The sequence below is a fragment of the Stomoxys calcitrans genome, chromosome 5, assembly GCF_963082655.1.
Source record: "Stomoxys calcitrans chromosome 5, idStoCalc2.1, whole genome shotgun sequence".
NCBI lineage: Eukaryota > Metazoa > Arthropoda > Insecta > Diptera > Muscidae > Stomoxys > Stomoxys calcitrans.
In genome coordinates, this window is record NC_081556.1 from 150089172 (window position 1) to 150106911 (window position 17740).

The 17740-nt window shown below is 31.8% G+C and overlaps 1 protein-coding gene across 12 annotated transcripts in view; it reads right to left on the reverse strand.

Moving 5' to 3' along the window:
- Positions 1–17740, reverse strand: part of LOC106090181 (serine/threonine-protein kinase N) — a 193695-nt gene that overhangs the window by 15250 nt on the left and 160705 nt on the right. For 10 of the 12 annotated variants that reach the window (XM_013256285.2, XM_013256287.2, XM_013256286.2 and 7 more), the window contains 2 exons: positions 14885–16171; positions 10066–10320 (listed from right to left, as the gene is read on the reverse strand). In XM_013256285.2, the coding sequence (XP_013111739.2) occupies positions 10066–10320; positions 14885–16171 (1542 nt within the window). The remainder of the gene's footprint in view (positions 1–10065; positions 10321–14884; positions 16172–17740) is intronic. The other 2 variants (XM_059368503.1, XM_059368506.1) reach the window with 1 other exon arrangement.

Sequence of the window (17740 nt, forward strand, 5' to 3'; positions counted from 1 at the left end):
AAGTTTTTGCTAAAGACAAAATTTCTATGAAATTTTACCTAAAGACAAAATTTCTATGAAATTTTACCTAAAGACAAAATTTCTATGAAATTTTACCTAAAGACAAAATTTCTATGAAATTTTACCTAAAGACAAAATTTCTATGAAATTTTACCTAAAGACAAAATTTCTATGAAATTTTACCTAAAGACAAAATTTCTATGAAATTTTACCTAAAGACAAAATTTCTATGAAATTTTACCTAAAGACAAAATTTCTATGAAATTTTACCTAAAGACAAAATTTCTATGATAAAGTTTCCCTCAAAATGAGATGCTAGAGACAATATTGCCATTACATTTTCTCTAAAGTCAAAACTTCGGTGTCTTTGAAGACACAATTTCGATTTCATTTTCTTTAAAAACAAAATTTCCATGAAATTCTCTCCATGAATTCTCTAAGGACAAAATATCTACAAAACTTTCAAAAATTATCTCTCTCAACGAAATTTTATAAAATGTTTTCTAGAAATTTATTAAGAAATTTATGAAATTCTCTCTAAAGGCAAACATTCGATAAAAATTTCTCTGAAAACAAAACTTGTATGAAATTTTCTCTGAAACCAAAATTATACAAAAAATTTTTGACAAAAACATGAGATTTTTATAAAATACTCTCCTTTTTTTAAATTTTTAATTTCTTAATTTTAACTGTATAAGCAAATTGTTTTTATTGTATTTTTTATGAATTTTTCTTTTATTTTTCCCTTAATTTTCAGTACTTCATTTAGATACACTTTTAGAGCTCAACACGGTTTACATTAATCACACAATAAAATAATTGTCTCTCTTCATGGTTTCATGTTGTTAAGAAACCCCTCTACGATTTTTTAAAGGTGGGACCAAGAGAGAAAGAGTGTGAGAGAGTGAATGAGGCGCTGTGAAGTGAGTAAGCGTATACATGACAATACAAACTCAGTAGATAGCGGTAAAGTCTCTTCTTCTTATTTTTGTAGTGAAGAAGAGCTAGTATTGTTGTTATTATTATGGTTGTTGTTGTTGTTGTTGTTACATTTACCGTTGATAGTGTAATGAAGTTATTAGCACTACAAACTGAGTTAATTAAAACATTTCCCACATTATGAATTTAGGTGAAATTATTTGTAGACACTGTAAAACAGACAATCAACATAGACCACTCACTTATGGGACCGGCGTGAGGAGAGTAGTAGGAGGACTATAAAACTTTTTTAATGGATGACAAACAATTAAAGACACAAACAAGCAGACACACACTTACAAAACCATTATTAAAAAAAAGAACAAAATTAATTGACGACTTGCTAGCCATGGTAGCTTCTGATGATTGATTTGCTGATCAATTTAATACTCATAGCGGGGTCAATTCAAGAGAGTGAGAGCAAGAGAATAATGTGAAAAAAAAAACAAACATTCTGACACACATACTTTTCTTGTGGGTGGGTATAGTGTTGCGGAGGTTGATGTTGCTGATGCTGGCACCACTGCTGTAGATGTTCGATGATGTTTTAATGATGCACTTGTGTTCTGTGGCAATATGGCCAACGGTCTCAAGAGACCAGGAGAGGAGCACAACAATTCTATGGCCGATGTTAAACGGGCGTTATATTTGGACAAACGTTTGGACGATGTTGAGGGATTGTTGTTATTATTGTTGCTGCCTTTCAATTGCGTCTGCCTCTGTACAACGCACATTTGTTTAACAACATTGGCCACCAATTGAAATGTTGGCAGAATCATTTCCGTTATGGCAAAGTGGGAAATGCAACTAAGGCGCGTATTTTTGTTTAATGTCAGCTGTCGAAATGGTGGTCCAAATCGAAATGATGCGTAGACGGCGCGTTACTAGCACCACCGGAAACATATGTTAACACTCATGTTTTTTTTTTGGTTATTCTAACCTTTTCCATTGCTTCCAAAGAGAATTTTGGTTTTGGGAAAAAGTTAAAGAATATTGCAACGAAACACGAAATGAAGGAAAAAATTAACACCTCGTTATTTTTTAAATGTTCTTTTTATGAGTTTTAAAGAAAAACTGAGCAAATAACGCCAATGCTAATATTTTGTTGTCCTGACATAGCCATTTTCATTTTCATATTCATATACTTGGGTTCATTCATTCATACAAATTAAATTGAGAAAACTGGTGAACAGAAATTCTTCTTCCACCCACCTCGTCTTTCTTCGCTAAATAGAAAGTAAGAGAAATTATCAGCAAGAGAGGGGGAGACAGCATAAAGGTAATCCATTATTTGTTTTGCCATGGCAAAATGACTATGGATGATGATGTTGATGGTATTACGTCTTCTCTTGATTTCTTGTTAGCCTTTTATTTTTCTTCTTGGTTTTCTTTTGCCAAAATGTCAAAATTATATACAAATAAATGGCGACGACAGCAACCAGAATACGCTTTAAATGAACTGTGTGGTTGTGTTACGCCAAAACGTCAAATTATGGTTAGTCATGGGGTGTCCTGACTAACTCATATTATTGGGAAAAGTTTAATTTCGACTCACTTGGACAATTTTAAGTACATTGTGATACCACAGTAGCGACAGACTAAGGCTTCTGCCAGGAATCGAACCCAAGACCCCTGCCTGGTAATCCAAGCGCCCTTAACGGCATATAACAATAAGACGAATCTGAGCAAAATGTCAAGTAGCTTTATGCGTTCGGCCACAATCGCGATTTTTACCTGCGAGCGAACGGACATAGGTAGATCGTGTGAGAATGTCAAGACGATCAAGAATATATATACTTTACATGGTCTTAGATTTATATTTCGAGTTGTTACAAACGGAATGACTAGATTAATATACCCCCATTCTATGGAGAAAATCAAATTTGTTTAGTACTCTAATACCTCTAGTTTACAAACATCCCGTCTATGGCCACACAGAAGAATTCACCACTAGTGTTGAAGAAGTTTCTTAATTTCAGGGCACTCAAAATGCCTACATCAACGTAACAGCAGTACGTTTTGCTGTTATTTTCACCTCTGCTAAGCCACGATTACCTGCAGACAAATGAGATTTCAGTTGTAGCAGCTCTGAACCAATGGATGAAAACTTGTCGAGGGTTTAATTTTAAATCTCGAATGAAATGGTATTTTGGCGAATTGGAAGTGGGGAGTCAAAAAGAAAAGGCTGAAAGAGAGTGAGATTACTAACCTCAATACTCTTCAATGGTTGAGTATGCACATGAAAGTGGATTGAAATAACAGATACATTTTTGTGCTCCCAAAACTTGACAGCAAATGTCAAGCTTATAGGTGTCGTTAATTATTTTATTTTTCGTATTTAGATTCAGCAAAAGTGTTTTGTTGCTATAAGCATTTGACTGGTTTCCCGAATCATGATTTCAATTTCGGCCAAGAAATGTCATCAGCGGGATTCAGTATTTTTTTTCTCCAATGCATGTAGCTCTGATGAAAAAAATAAAAAAATATCAAATTTACAGCAAAATGAAAAGAAATAAAACATTGAAAGATACTGCCGAAACCCTTTATGCGTGCATTACGCCATAGTTTCCTTCACGGGAAAGGAAATAATACATATTTAGAAAAGTAAACAACTTAATCTGCATTCCATTGAGGCTAGAATTCTGCTTGCGGCATGTTCTTAGATAATTCTCATGTATCTACATTCACAAGCGCCACCATCTTATCTATGTGCGAAGTTCAGATTCGTTATCTATGATGCACACAGGCATCCAACGAAACCGAAGAGTGAGAAGTGGGGAGTAAAATAGAGAAGTGCAAAGAAGAGCGAGTTTACTAACCTAAATACTCGTCAATGATTGCTTATGCCCATAGGAGAGCCAACAAAGCCGTTATCCTCATTTATCTTTAAGAAAGAGTTTATGTATGTATAGAAAAAACAAACACTTCTCTCTCGACAAGTGGAGAGAGAAAAGCAAAAGCAGCATCAAACAGAGAATGTCGTGGTGTAAAGAGACAAAAGTTTCTTGACGAGTGGAAAGTGGGGAGTAAAAAAGAAAAGCACCTTCCAGGCGGTTAAAGACCGAGATAACTAACCTAAATACTGTTTTATGATTGCTTATGCACATAGGAGAGCCAATAAACCCATTATCCTCATTTATCTATGAGAAAGAGCATACGTATGTATAAAAAAACAAACACTTCTCTCTCGGCAAGTGGAGAAACAAAAGCAAAATCAGCATCAAACAGAGAATGTCGTGGTGTAAAGACATAAAAGCAAATCTGAGGTCAGAGTCTTAGACCAATCAAAGAGTCAAGAGTCAGCGTCAAACTAATGTACATCAGTGATGCTTATCCATTTACGGTAGCGTTGAGGGCAAATCACACGTATTCTTATTCTCTTTGTTTCAGTCATTGTTGAGATAGCAACGAATGAACATGCGCAGGGGTTTTCTTTTCCCTAATGATATGCATTTAATGCTACATCTAATGCCTCTGGACATTGTGGCTGAACAAATTGCAGTTAAGGACACCCTTTTGTTTCTCTTTTGAACATTTTTTTCTTTGCTAATATTTTACGACTGTTTGATATGTTTAATATAGCAAATCCATATGAATATACTCATCTTTCGATTTATTTCTCTAAATCACCTTTTTTCTGGCTTCAGAGAGGTCTATACTAAGTAAATATAAACAAGTGTATATAAAAATATTTTCCCAGTGTTTCAGAGTGTTTTTTGTTGTTTTGTTTCGCATGGGAATTACGCCCTAAACACATGAAAGAATTTGGGAATTTTAATAGCAAAAGCGTGGAAAAACAAATTATTTACTTAAATGGCAGAAGAATGAAAAAATTACTTATATGGGAGAAAAATAGCGAGTCATCAGAATTCGGTGAAAATTGAATAACTTAAGCACCCAAATTCGAAACGGACATTGAGGTGCGTAATATACAATATATAAGCCACTATTCAATTTTGTAGAACAAAATATTGGTCTTTTTGACAGCTATATCGAAACATAATCCGATCTGACCCATATTAAGCTCAGATATCAGGAGGCTCAGAACAACCCACTGTTTCAAATTTCAGGGAAATCGGGAAATAAATAGAGCTTTTATTGGCTTTAGACCCCTTATCGGCAGATCGGTTTATATGACAGCTATATCTAAATATAGTCCGATTTGAACCATATTTAGGTCAGATGTTGGGAGGCTCAGAACAACTCAATGTTTCAAATTTCAGCGAAAGCGATTAAAAAATAAAGCTTTTATGGGCTTTAGACCCTTTATCGGCAGGATCGTTCTAAATGGCAGCTTATCTAAATTGGGAGGCCTAAAACTACTCAGTTTCATATTTCAACAAAATCGGATAAAAATAAAGCTTTTTTGGGCTTCAGACCCTTTATCGAGATATTGGTCTTTATGTCAGCTATATTTAAATATAGACCGATCTTAACCATCTTTGTGTCAGTTGTCGGGGAACTTTGAACAACTCACTGTTTCAAATTTCAGTGAAATCGGAAAAAGAATAAAGCGTTTATGGGTATTAGAACCTTTATCAGGAGATCGGTCTATATAGCAGCTATATCCAAATATGGTCCGATTGGGACCGTTCAAGAACTTAACCAGCGTTTATCAAAAAGACGTATCTGTGCCACATTTCAGCTCAATATCTCAATTTTTGAAGGCTCTAGAGTGATTACAACAGATAGACGGACAGACACGCGGACATCGTTAAATCGTCTTAGAATTTTACGACGATCCGAAATAAATATACTTTGTAGGGTCGGAAATTGATATTTCGATGTGTGGCAAACGGAATGCAAATTTGCAAATTTTGCCCATGAGCATTCCACTAAGGAACAGGGGCCAACTTCTCACATATCAATGAGTGCAGCCCGATTCTAGTTTAAGCTCAATGATAAGGGGCCTTCTTTTTACAGCCGAGTCCGAACGGCTAGCCACAGTGCGACACCTCTTTGGAGAGAAGTTTTACACGGCATAGTACCTCACAAATGTTGCCGGCATTAGGAGAGGAAAACCACCGCTGTAAATTTTTTCTTGATGGTCTTGCCAGGATTCGAACCCAGGCGTTCAGCGTCATTGGCGGACATGCTAACATCTGCGCTACGGTGGACTAAATGAATATACCCCCTATCCTACGGTGGTGGGTATGAAAATATAGCAGAGATGGATAAAGTTTTTCACACTGACACTGATGATACGAAACAAAGTGGTCAACTCTAACAAAGTTGGCAAAATTTTATAACTAAGAACAAGCCGAAAAGAAATTATGGGGAGATTAATCCCCAATCAATGAGAGTTGTTCAAGTATCAAGTTTCAGCATTATCACACTTTGAATAAGACAGAGTAACACGAAGGTCCTTTGCATCTACTCGACCAGATGCATTAATGAGTTTCTTGAGTCCTTTAAAGACTAGTTTGAAAGATTGCAAAGAGATTGGGGGTATTAATCACCTAAGCCAGTAATCGGCTTGTTGTGCAAACATCGTAGACTTAACTTTGAGATTTTTTTCTTTCGCTAAAGCTTTTCCCACCAAAAAGTGTTTCTCAAGTTGAGGCTATAACATTGATTTAATCACTCATATGGAAAATTTTAGTGATTATAGCAAATTTTTTATTTCCCTTTTGGAATATTTTCAGCACAGCATGTGTTGTTAACTATTTTTATTGTAAATAAACCAAGAAAATCTATATTTGTGATGCCATGGAAACCTTAGAAGACAGACATAAAAAATATCATTGGATAAAATTAGAACAAAACATGAAAAACAATGAAACAAACACGAGTAAGAAAAAATAAAAATATCAAACAACATGGGTAAAATTAAAAATATAAGGTCTGTTTTCAATTTCATGTGTGTGTGTGTGTGTGTGTGTAGATATATGCCAAAACATACAAATGTAAACACATATGCTTAATTTACAAGTCACATAGATTGTATGGAGGGTGGTGTGTGTGTGGGTGGGTGGTTGTTGGTATAGATGTGTGTTTCGGACATGTGACATTAAATAGAAAAATAAATATTACAAAATTAGGAAAATTAATAAAACAGCAACAACATAACGTATTTTGGTTATAGCAACAAGAAGCTTTAAGTGATTTTTTTTTTAACTTTTCCCCACACTTAACAAAAATGCACAAAGCTTTTGCTGGGCGTTAGAGCGACAAATAAACAAATATTAAAAAAAAAATTGGCAAAAGTTAAATTAAACAAAAAAAACACCATTCAGTATATCGGAGGTGTTAAACGTAATTGATAATAAAATAACATAAACAAAGATTAACAAAATTTTAAGAAGCCTAAAAAAAACAAAACAACTTAAAGCAAATACTATGGTGAGAATATGAGAAACCCAAAATAAGAGCCTAAATTAAAGAACTAAGAAAATAACAAAAATATTTATTACAAAAATAAATGAATTTACCAGGTTTTGGGTCGGATTGCAATTTTTAGCTATGGAAAGTGGTGGCTATTTTCTGTAGAAATAAAATTTTGACAAAATTTTCTATAGAAATAAAATTTTGACAAAATTTTCTATAGAAATAAAATTTTGACAAAATTTTCTATAGAAATAAAATTTTGACAAAATTTTCTATAGAAATAAAATTTTGACAAAATTTTCTATAGAAATAAAATTTTGACAAAATTTTCTATAGAAATAAAATTTTGACAAAATTTTCTATAGAAATAAAATTTTGACAAAATTTTCTATAGAAATAAAATTTTGACAAAATTTTCTATAGAAATAAAATTTTGACAAAATTTTCTATAGAAATAAAATTTTGACAAAATTTTCTATAGAAATAAAATTTTGACAAAATTTTCTATAGAAATAAAATTTTGACAAAATATTCTATAGAAATAAAATTTTGACAAAATTTTCTATAGAAATAAAATTTTGACAAAATTTTCTATAGAAATAAAATTTTGACAAAATTTTCTATAGACATAAAATTTTGACAAAATTTTCTATAGGAATAAAATTTTTACAACATACTCTATAGAAAAAAAATTTTGACAAAATTTTCTATAGAAATAAAATTTGGACAAAATTCTCTATAGAAACTAGTAAAAATTTGCTAAGTTCGGCCGGGCCGAATCTTATATACCCTCCACCATGGATCGCATTTGTCAAGTTCTTTGGTCGACATCTCTTTATAGACAAACAAAGAATATTGGATAAGAATTGCTATTCTATTTCAGCTATGCCAAGATATGAACCGATTGGGGCCATACTTGGTTTGGCTGTTGGAGACCAAAATGGAATTCATTGTGCAAATTTCATAAGAATTACCCCCTATAGTAGCTCAATAAATAAAATTGAAAGATCTGTTTATATGGGAGCTATATGAGGTTATGAACCAATACTATCCATATTTAATACGTATATTAAAGGTCATGCAAGAAGTTGTTATGCGAAATTTCAGGCAAATCGTATAAGAATTTCTCCCTCTAGAGGCTCAGGAAGTATAATTTTGAAAATATACTTATTATTGATGATGCACCATATTGATTCAAATTTAGATATAGCTCCCATATAAACCAATCTCCCGATTTGACTTCTTGAGTCCTTATAAGCCGCAATTTTAGTCCGATTTGGTTGAAATTTGGCATGCGTAGTTCTTTTACGACTTCCAACAACTGTGCCCAGTATGATCCAAATCGGTCTATAACCTGACAAAGCTCCCATATAAACCGATCACACGATTTGACTTCTTGCGCTTCTAGAGGGCGCAATTCTTACCCGATTTGGCTGAAATTTTGCACGTGGTGTTTTGGTATGACTTCCAATAACTGTTCCAAGTATAGTCTAAATCGATGATAACCTGATATAGCTGCCATATAAACCGATCTTGGGTCTTGACATCTTGAGCTTCTAGAGGGCGCAACTCTTATCCGATATGGTCGATTTTTTGCATGAAGTGTTCGATTTTGACTTTCAACAACTGTGTCAAGTATGGTGCAAATAAGTCCACATTCTGATATAGCCGCTTTATAAACCGATCTCTCGATTAGACTTCTTGAGCTTCTGAGGGCGCAATTCTTATCCCGTTTGACTGAAATTTTGCACATATCGTTGAGGAATAACTTCTAACAACTACGCCAAGTATGACCTAAATCGGTTGATAACCCAGTATGGTCTAAATCGGCTGCCATATAAAGCAATCTCCCAATTTGACACTCTGAACCACTGAAGGGCGCAATTTTGTTTTCGATTTGCCTGAAATTTTGGGGCTGGCATTTTTCTATGACAAGAAATATTGGAAAATTTTATTTTTAAAACAAATTTTGAAAGTTTTTTTTTGTAATTTTTTTTCCAATAAAAACATTCTTAGAAAAATTTTATTTTTTTTTTCAAAAAACTTTTTTTTAATTTTTTTCTAAGAAAATTCTGTAAAAAAAAGTTTTCCAAGAATTTTTTTTTAAATTCCTATTTATTGGGTTGCCCAAATAGTAATTGCGGATTTTTCATATAGTCGGCGTTGACAAATTTTTTCACAGCTTGTGACTCTGTAATTGCATTCTTTCTTCTGTCAGTTATCAGCTGTTACTTTTAGCTTGCTTTAGAAAAAAAGTGTAAAAAAAAGTATATTTGATTAAAGTTCATTCTAAGTTTTATTAAAAATGCATTTACTTTCTTTTAAAAAAACCGCAATTACCCAACCCAATATTACAAAATGGAGGAAATTTGGCTTCTAAAGAAAATTTTGTTAAAAAAATTGATTTGTAAATAAAATTTCTCAAAAAAAATTTCGAAAAATTTTTATTTCTAAAAAAAATTGCCAAAATCTTACATCTGTCCAAAATTGTGCCAGAGTTTTAATTAAAAAAAATGAAAGCTAAGAACAACTTTATTGATTGTATTGTTCCAGCGATAGGTATTCACTTATGCTTGAAAGCTCTAAAATCAAATTAAACCTTCACCTGCCTACAAGCTTTTCCCCCACATAATATTTGCTCTAAGTTGCAGTGTTATTTGCATTACTACAAGACAAAAGGGAAACATTATTCCCAAAACAAAAAAACATAAAATTTTAAAATAAAACAAAGAAAATAAAAAATAAAGTAGAACTCCTAACCTCAACATGGAAACCATCGGCAGCGCCTATGCTATAATTGCGATGGTAATTGCTGTAATCCTCATCATCTGGATATTCAACAATGGGAGCCGGGGAGGGAGGCATTTCAATAATGGGACTGTTAAAATCATGCGGCGACTGGCCACCGCTGCCACCCCCACCACCCATTATGACCACGGGAGGTAGGGTCAGCACAGGACGATGATAAAGGCCGGAGCCAGCTGATTGGGGTTGGTGTTGTTGTTGCTGCTGCTGCTGTTGAATATTAAACGTTGGATTGTTTTGAGATACAGTTCTTGTAACATAAAATGTGTTGTTGTTGTTGTTGATGATAGTGGTAGTGTTGCCAATATCGTTGCCAATATTGTTTGCATTTGTTGATGTTTGTTGTGGCGATTGTGGCTGTAGCATGGGGGGCACAACACCATGTGACGAAGATGATGAATGCAATAATGGATTTGATGTTGATAGAGAAGATGCTGATGCTGAAGGCGTCGCTTGAGTGGGTGTAGGTGTATCGGGTGTCGAGGGTATTGACGAGGACAAGGGCTCCAAAGGCGCCTGGTATGCATACAAGGGTATTTGAGGTTGGGTGGGCAATAAGACATTTTGATATTGTACCGTTTGATGTTTGGTCGAGGCAATATAATGCTGCAACATTTGTTGCTGAGGTTTTGCTTGCATTGCTGTTGGGGGCGCTGGTGTTGGTTGTTGCTGCTGCGCTTGTGAACGGTGCTGTTGCTGCTGCTGCTGATGATTATGATTGTGGTGATGAGAGGGACGCTGTAAAGTATTGGGTTGCGAATCCATTTGATTTAGAAAGTCAAACTCACTCAAGGCGCTCTGTAACTGTGGTTTGTATAGGCCAGGGGGCAGGGGTGATAATTTGATCGATTTTATGTTTTTTGTTGTTTTGTTCATTTTTTTTTTTTTTGGTTTTATTTTTTTTTTCGATACAAAAGTAGAAAAAGTAGACGAACACATTGTTTTGTTTATGAAATAGACCAACAGGGACGACAGATACATGTAGAGGTACAGAGAGCCAGAAATCGAAAGAGAGAGAGATGATAAGTAACATAGTTTGTGTGTGTGAAAAGGAGAGAGAGCAAGAGCGTAGATCAACACAAATCGCGCCAAAAGTTGTCACACAAGTAGAGATTCATAAAAAAGCAAAACAAAACAAAAAAAAATCACACAAAATATTACATTAGACAATGAGAAAAAAAAACGCAAGAAAACAATTTGTTGGCATGACAATAAACATAAAATTTGAAAAATAATAAAAAAGCGGGAAGATGAAGAAGAACGCCTTTCCAAGCCCTGTCACCTACTATATAAGAGAGGAGAGTATAGGAAGCCCTAGTTTCCCAATAAATCTGTTCTCGTATAGTGAGAGCCAAAAAAAAAAAAAACCAAACGAAAATATATTGTAATGATTTCCATGTATGAGTTTTCTCTAAAGCCTGCATGTAGAGATGGTAGCTGAAGTATAGCACCATCGTTGTTTCTTTCTACAACAAATGGGAGTGGTGTAAAAATAATCTAAGAAAAGCTTAACCATACAGCAATATCTTAATTTTAATTCAAGGATCAAATCTTTTGCAATATTCTCTATGTTAGATTTAGTTGATGAGTAATGGTTAGGTATTTGTTTTTCTTTCACTTATCGATATGATTTTTCTAAACTACTATACTACATTTGAATGCCAGTCACCACAATATCAAAAAAACTGTACAGGATTTTAATTTTTTGATTGTAATAACTTACACTAAACATTACGAACACCAATTACAAAAAAAATATACAGATTTTATTAATTCATATCGAAAATACAGTGATGTTCTAACAAACAGATATCATGACTTAAGATGACTTCATAAAGTGTGGTACTAAAAAGAAATAATACATACTAAAATGCAGCAAATAACATAATAAAAAATGTATAAGTATAAGTATAAGTATAAGTATACGTATAAGTATAAGTATAAGTATAAGTATAAGTATAAGTATAAGTATAAGTATAAGTATAAGTATAAGTATAAGTATAAGTATAAGTATAAGTATAAGTATAAGTATAAGTATAAGTATAAGTATAAGTATAAGTATAAGTATAAGTATAAGTATAAGTATAAGTATAAGTATAAGTATAAGTATAAGTATAAGTATAAGTATAAGTATAAGTATAAGTATAAGTATAAGTATAAGTATAAGTATAAGTATAAGTATAAGTATAAGTATAAGTATAAGTATAAGTATAAGTATAAGTATAAGTATAAGTATAAGTATAAGTATAAGTATAAGTATAAGTATAAGTATAAGTATAAGTATAAGTATAAGTATAAGTATAAGTATAAGTATAAGTATAAGTATAAGTATAAGTATAAGTATAAGTATAAGTATAAGTATAAGTATAAGTATAAGTATAAGTATAAGTATAAGTATAAGTATAAGTATAAGTATAAGTATAAGTATAAGTATAAGTATAAGTATAAGTATAAGTATAAGTATAAGTATAAGTATAAGTATAAGTATAAGTATAAGTATAAGTATAAGTATAAGTATAAGTATAAGTATAAGTATAAGTATAAGTATAAGTATAAGTATAAGTATAAGTATAAGTATAAGTATAAGTATAAGTATAAGTATAAGTATAAGTATAAGTATAAGTATAAGTATAAGTATAAGTATAAGTATAAGTATAAGTATAAGTATAAGTATAAGTATAAGTATAAGTATAAGTATAAGTATAAGTATAAGTATAAGTATAAGTATAAGTATAAGTATAAGTATAAGTATAAGTATAAGTATAAGTATAAGTATAAGTATAAGTATAAGTATAAGTATAAGTATAAGTATAAGTATAAGTATAAGTATAAGTATAAGTATAAGTATAAGTATAAGTATAAGTATAAGTATAAGTATAAGTATAAGTATAAGTATAAGTATAAGTATAAGTATAAGTATAAGTATAAGTATAAGTATAAGTATAAGTATAAGTATAAGTATAAGTATAAGTATAAGTATAAGTATAAGTATAAGTATAAGTATAAGTATAAGTATAAGTATAAGTATAAGTATAAGTATAAGTATAAGTATAAGTATAAGTATAAGTATAAGTATAAGTATAAGTATAAGTATAAGTATAAGTATAAGTATAAGTATAAGTATAAGTATAAGTATAAGTATAAGTATAAGTATAAGTATAAGTATAAGTATAAGTATAAGTATAAGTATAAGTATAAGTATAAGTATAAGTATAAGTATAAGTATAAGTATAAGTATAAGTATAAGTATAAGTATAAGTATAAGTATAAGTATAAGTATAAGTATAAGTATAAGTATAAGTATAAGTATAAGTATAAGTATAAGTATAAGTATAAGTATAAGTATAAGTATAAGTATAAGTATAAGTATAAGTATAAGTATAAGTATAAGTATAAGTATAAGTATAAGTATAAGTATAAGTATAAGTATAAGTATAAGTATAAGTATAAGTATAAGTATAAGTATAAGTATAAGTATAAGTATAAGTATAAGTATAAGTATAAGTATAAGTATAAGTATAAGTATAAGTATAAGTATAAGTATAAGTATAAGTATAAGTATAAGTATAAGTATAAGTATAAGTATAAGTATAAGTATAAGTATAAGTATAAGTATAAGTATAAGTATAAGTATAAGTATAAGTATAAGTATAAGTATAAGTATAAGTATAAGTATAAGTATAAGTATAAGTATAAGTATAAGTATAAGTATAAGTATAAGTATAAGTATAAGTATAAGTATAAGTATAAGTATAAGTATAAGTATAAGTATAAGTATAAGTATAAGTATAAGTATAAGTATAAGTATAAGTATAAGTATAAGTATAAGTATAAGTATAAGTATAAGTATAAGTATAAGTATAAGTATAAGTATAAGTATAAGTATAAGTATAAGTATAAGTATAAGTATAAGTATAAGTATAAGTATAAGTATAAGTATAAGTATAAGTATAAGTATAAGTATAAGTATAAGTATAAGTATAAGTATAAGTATAAGTATAAGTATAAGTATAAGTATAAGTATAAGTATAAGTATAAGTATAAGTATAAGTATAAGTATAAGTATAAGTATAAGTATAAGTATAAGTATAAGTATAAGTATAAGTATAAGTATAAGTATAAGTATAAGTATAAGTATAAGTATAAGTATAAGTATAAGTATAAGTATAAGTATAAGTATAAGTATAAGTATAAGTATAAGTATAAGTATAAGTATAAGTATAAGTATAAGTATAAGTATAAGTATAAGTATAAGTATAAGTATAAGTATAAGTATAAGTATAAGTATAAGTATAAGTATAAGTATAAGTATAAGTATAAGTATAAGTATAAGTATATATATTTTTCATAATTTAATGAGTGTATGTTTGTTTAAACACAATTCTTTTTTTATCAATAAATTATTTTTGAAATCACTGTATTTTTCAATAATAAATACAACACTACAATTTGACATACAAGAAACACTAACCGCCCGCAAAATATATCAGAAATACTCAAATGGCAATGAAATTCGTAGAATAGATAGATAGATGAGAGCAAAGTATACAAGTGCAGTAGGATAGTGAGAGAGAAAGAGAGACAGTGTGAATAGCAACAGCATATGAGAGATTAGGAAAGAGATTTATAGAGAACGATAGAGAGAGAGCGTATGATGTCAATGATGTTTGTGTGAAAAACAAGCTCATGCTTAATTTTGTGCTTAAAGCTAAATAATGATAAATGAGCGTGTCATGATGATAGCTTGACGTAAAGAAATTATTCCAAAACTTACCTCTTGATCCAATTTCGGAGGTGAAGTAGCTGGCACCGGCGGTGGCACCACATCTGTAGGTGTATTCTGCTTGGAACCACTGGTCGGTGGTTTGGGTATGGGATTCGGTTGCAAATGTTTCCCCGCTATATTCAAGTGCAGATTATTATTGGCAGCAGCCGAGCTTTTTGGTTGTGGTGGTGATGTTGGCAACTCTGGTGGCAATAAAGCAATGCCTTGCATGGACAATGGCCTTTTGCCACTCAAACCCGAAACCGAGGGATCAGGACATTCACCAGGTGTCTCCTCATGTTCGTTGGTGCCTGCATCCGCATCGTATTGCATGTTTTGAGCCAAAATTCCCGGTGAATAGGGTTCGGGTTCCTGGTCTATGGTACCTGAAGAGGGGGTGCGTGAAATCGGCGACTCACTGTCCCGATTGGTGGCGGCCATTTTGCCTCCGGCCAAATTCGTATTGGAGGGGGCATTGCGTTTCAGCAGACGTCCCCAGGTGGCCACATTGATGTTCATTTGCTTGGCACGTGGTATGTTCTTCACTTGCTGTTTGTTGAAGATCATGCGCTGACGCTGGAGCTTGGGTTTCTGCGAAATCATGGGATTCAAAAATTTGATTTCGGCAAACAGCAAACCCTGTGGCTCCAGCTGTAAAGCCATGCCATGCCGCACATCATCAATAAACTCTTCCAAGCGTAAAAACTTCACGGCGCACAAAGAACGCCAATCACGCCAGTACACTCCGATCTCCAATTCACGGGAACGATCTAGATCGATGGAGAAGCGTTGATCCCAGGCTTGCTGGGAGCAGGGCTTCCACGAGGTCTGGGCCACCGTGGTGTTATCCAATTTGATGACGGCCATAATCTCCGACGAGGTCTCGTCCTTGACTGAATAACTTTTCGAACTGCTGCGTGAGGTGACACCCTTGACAAAGCTGCGCAAATCGCCAGGACTAGAGTTATTGTCTTTGTCGCGACGCGATCGACCGGGTACATCTTCCAGCAGGCCTTGACAGCCCATCAGGCGCACCTCTAGCTTACCCGTGACACTGGCACAACGACCCAGGGTGGAGACTTGCTGATAGGGTTTACCTCCCAAGAAACCAGCATGGGAGCTTTGCAGCGAGGTGTAATTGAAGGGTACTGGCGATGAGGCTTGCTGCACCGTTTGCAATTCGCTTTTGAGTTGTTGCGCAGCCAACGAGTCGGCTGGCAACTCGAGACGCCGCAGGTCCAGCGAATGACACAAGAGATCAAGTTTGCGGGATGATTCCGATAAACGGGCATGGGCCTGTAGGTCATGAGGAAGAAGTAACTTTAGTTATATATATGCATTCAAAAAAAAAAAAGACAAAACGATAGATGTTGAAGGAAAAATAAGCTCTTGGTTTAGTTTGCATAGGGTACCAACCTGCACTTTTTGTTTACCTTAACAGGTTCAACGGGTTTTTACCTTATCAAGTTTAATGGTTTTTTGCTTTAAGCCTTCCTTCTAACAAAAAAAAAAAAACAAAACTCAAAGAAATATTTTGTATTTATTTATTAAATGCTACCTTCTTTATTTGGGTTTCTACAATATTTTCTAAGTGTACGAGGAACATGTAGCTTAGTTTTACTTTTGTTAAGATTTCTCAGGACTTTTGGAAGATTTTTGTTTGTTGTTTTCCATAAACTATACACAATTGTTACAGAATTTCAAAATAAATTTGTTAACCATTGTGCACTGAAAAAATGTATCATGAAATAAAAAACAATAAATATGGAACAAATATAAAAAAAAATTATTAAAAATACAAATAAGAAACAAAAAATATTTAAACACCAGTATGGAATATTATTTAAAGATAAATATAAAAAATTAAAAAAATAAAAATAAAATAAAATAAAAAAAATAAGAAAATAAAAATAAAATAAAATAAAAATAAAACAACATAAAAAAAATAAAAAAATTAAATAAAAAAAAAATAAAATTAAATAAAATAAAATAAAAAAATAACATAAAGTGGAAAAAAATAATATAAATCAAAATAAAAAAGAACAAAATAAAAAAATAAAATAAAATGAAAAAAAAAAATAAAATAAATCAAAATAAAAAAATTAAATAAAATAAATCAAAATAAAATAAAATAACCTTAAACAAAAAAATAAAATAAATAAATTAAAATAAAAATATATAATGAAAATTAATATAAAAAGTTAAAATAAAATATAAAACATACACAAAAATATAAATAAAAACATTAGATTTCAGAAAAAAGTAAATAAAAATACAAATATAGAAAAAAAAGAATCAAAAACATATAACAAAATGCAAGAAAATAATTTTTTTATAAAATATATATAGAAAGACGATTAAATAAATATATATAAGAAAAAAATAAAAAAAAAATAAAAAATATGTTTCAAAAAAAATAAACAAGTTATGGTCCGTTTCGCGCCATAAATGAATGCTGATTATTGCAGAAGTCATTGTGTAATATTTCAGTTCATTCGGATAAGAATTGCGCCTTGTATGGGCTCAAGCAGCAAAATCGGGAGATCGGTTTATATGGGAGCTATATCAAGCAATTGATCGATTCAGACCATATACGACACGTAAGTTAAAGGTCACAAGAGAAGCCGTTGTAGAAAATTCCAGCCAAATCGGATAGGAATTGCGCCCTCTAGAGGCTCAAGAAGTCAAGATCCCAGATCGGTTTATATGGCAGCTATATCAGGTTATGTTGTGATTTGCGCCATACTTATCACAGGTACTGGAAGTCATAACAAAACACCACGTGCAAAATTTCAGTCAAATCGGACGAGAATTGCGCCCTCTAGAGGCTCAAGAAGTTAAGATCTAAGATCGGTTTATATGGCA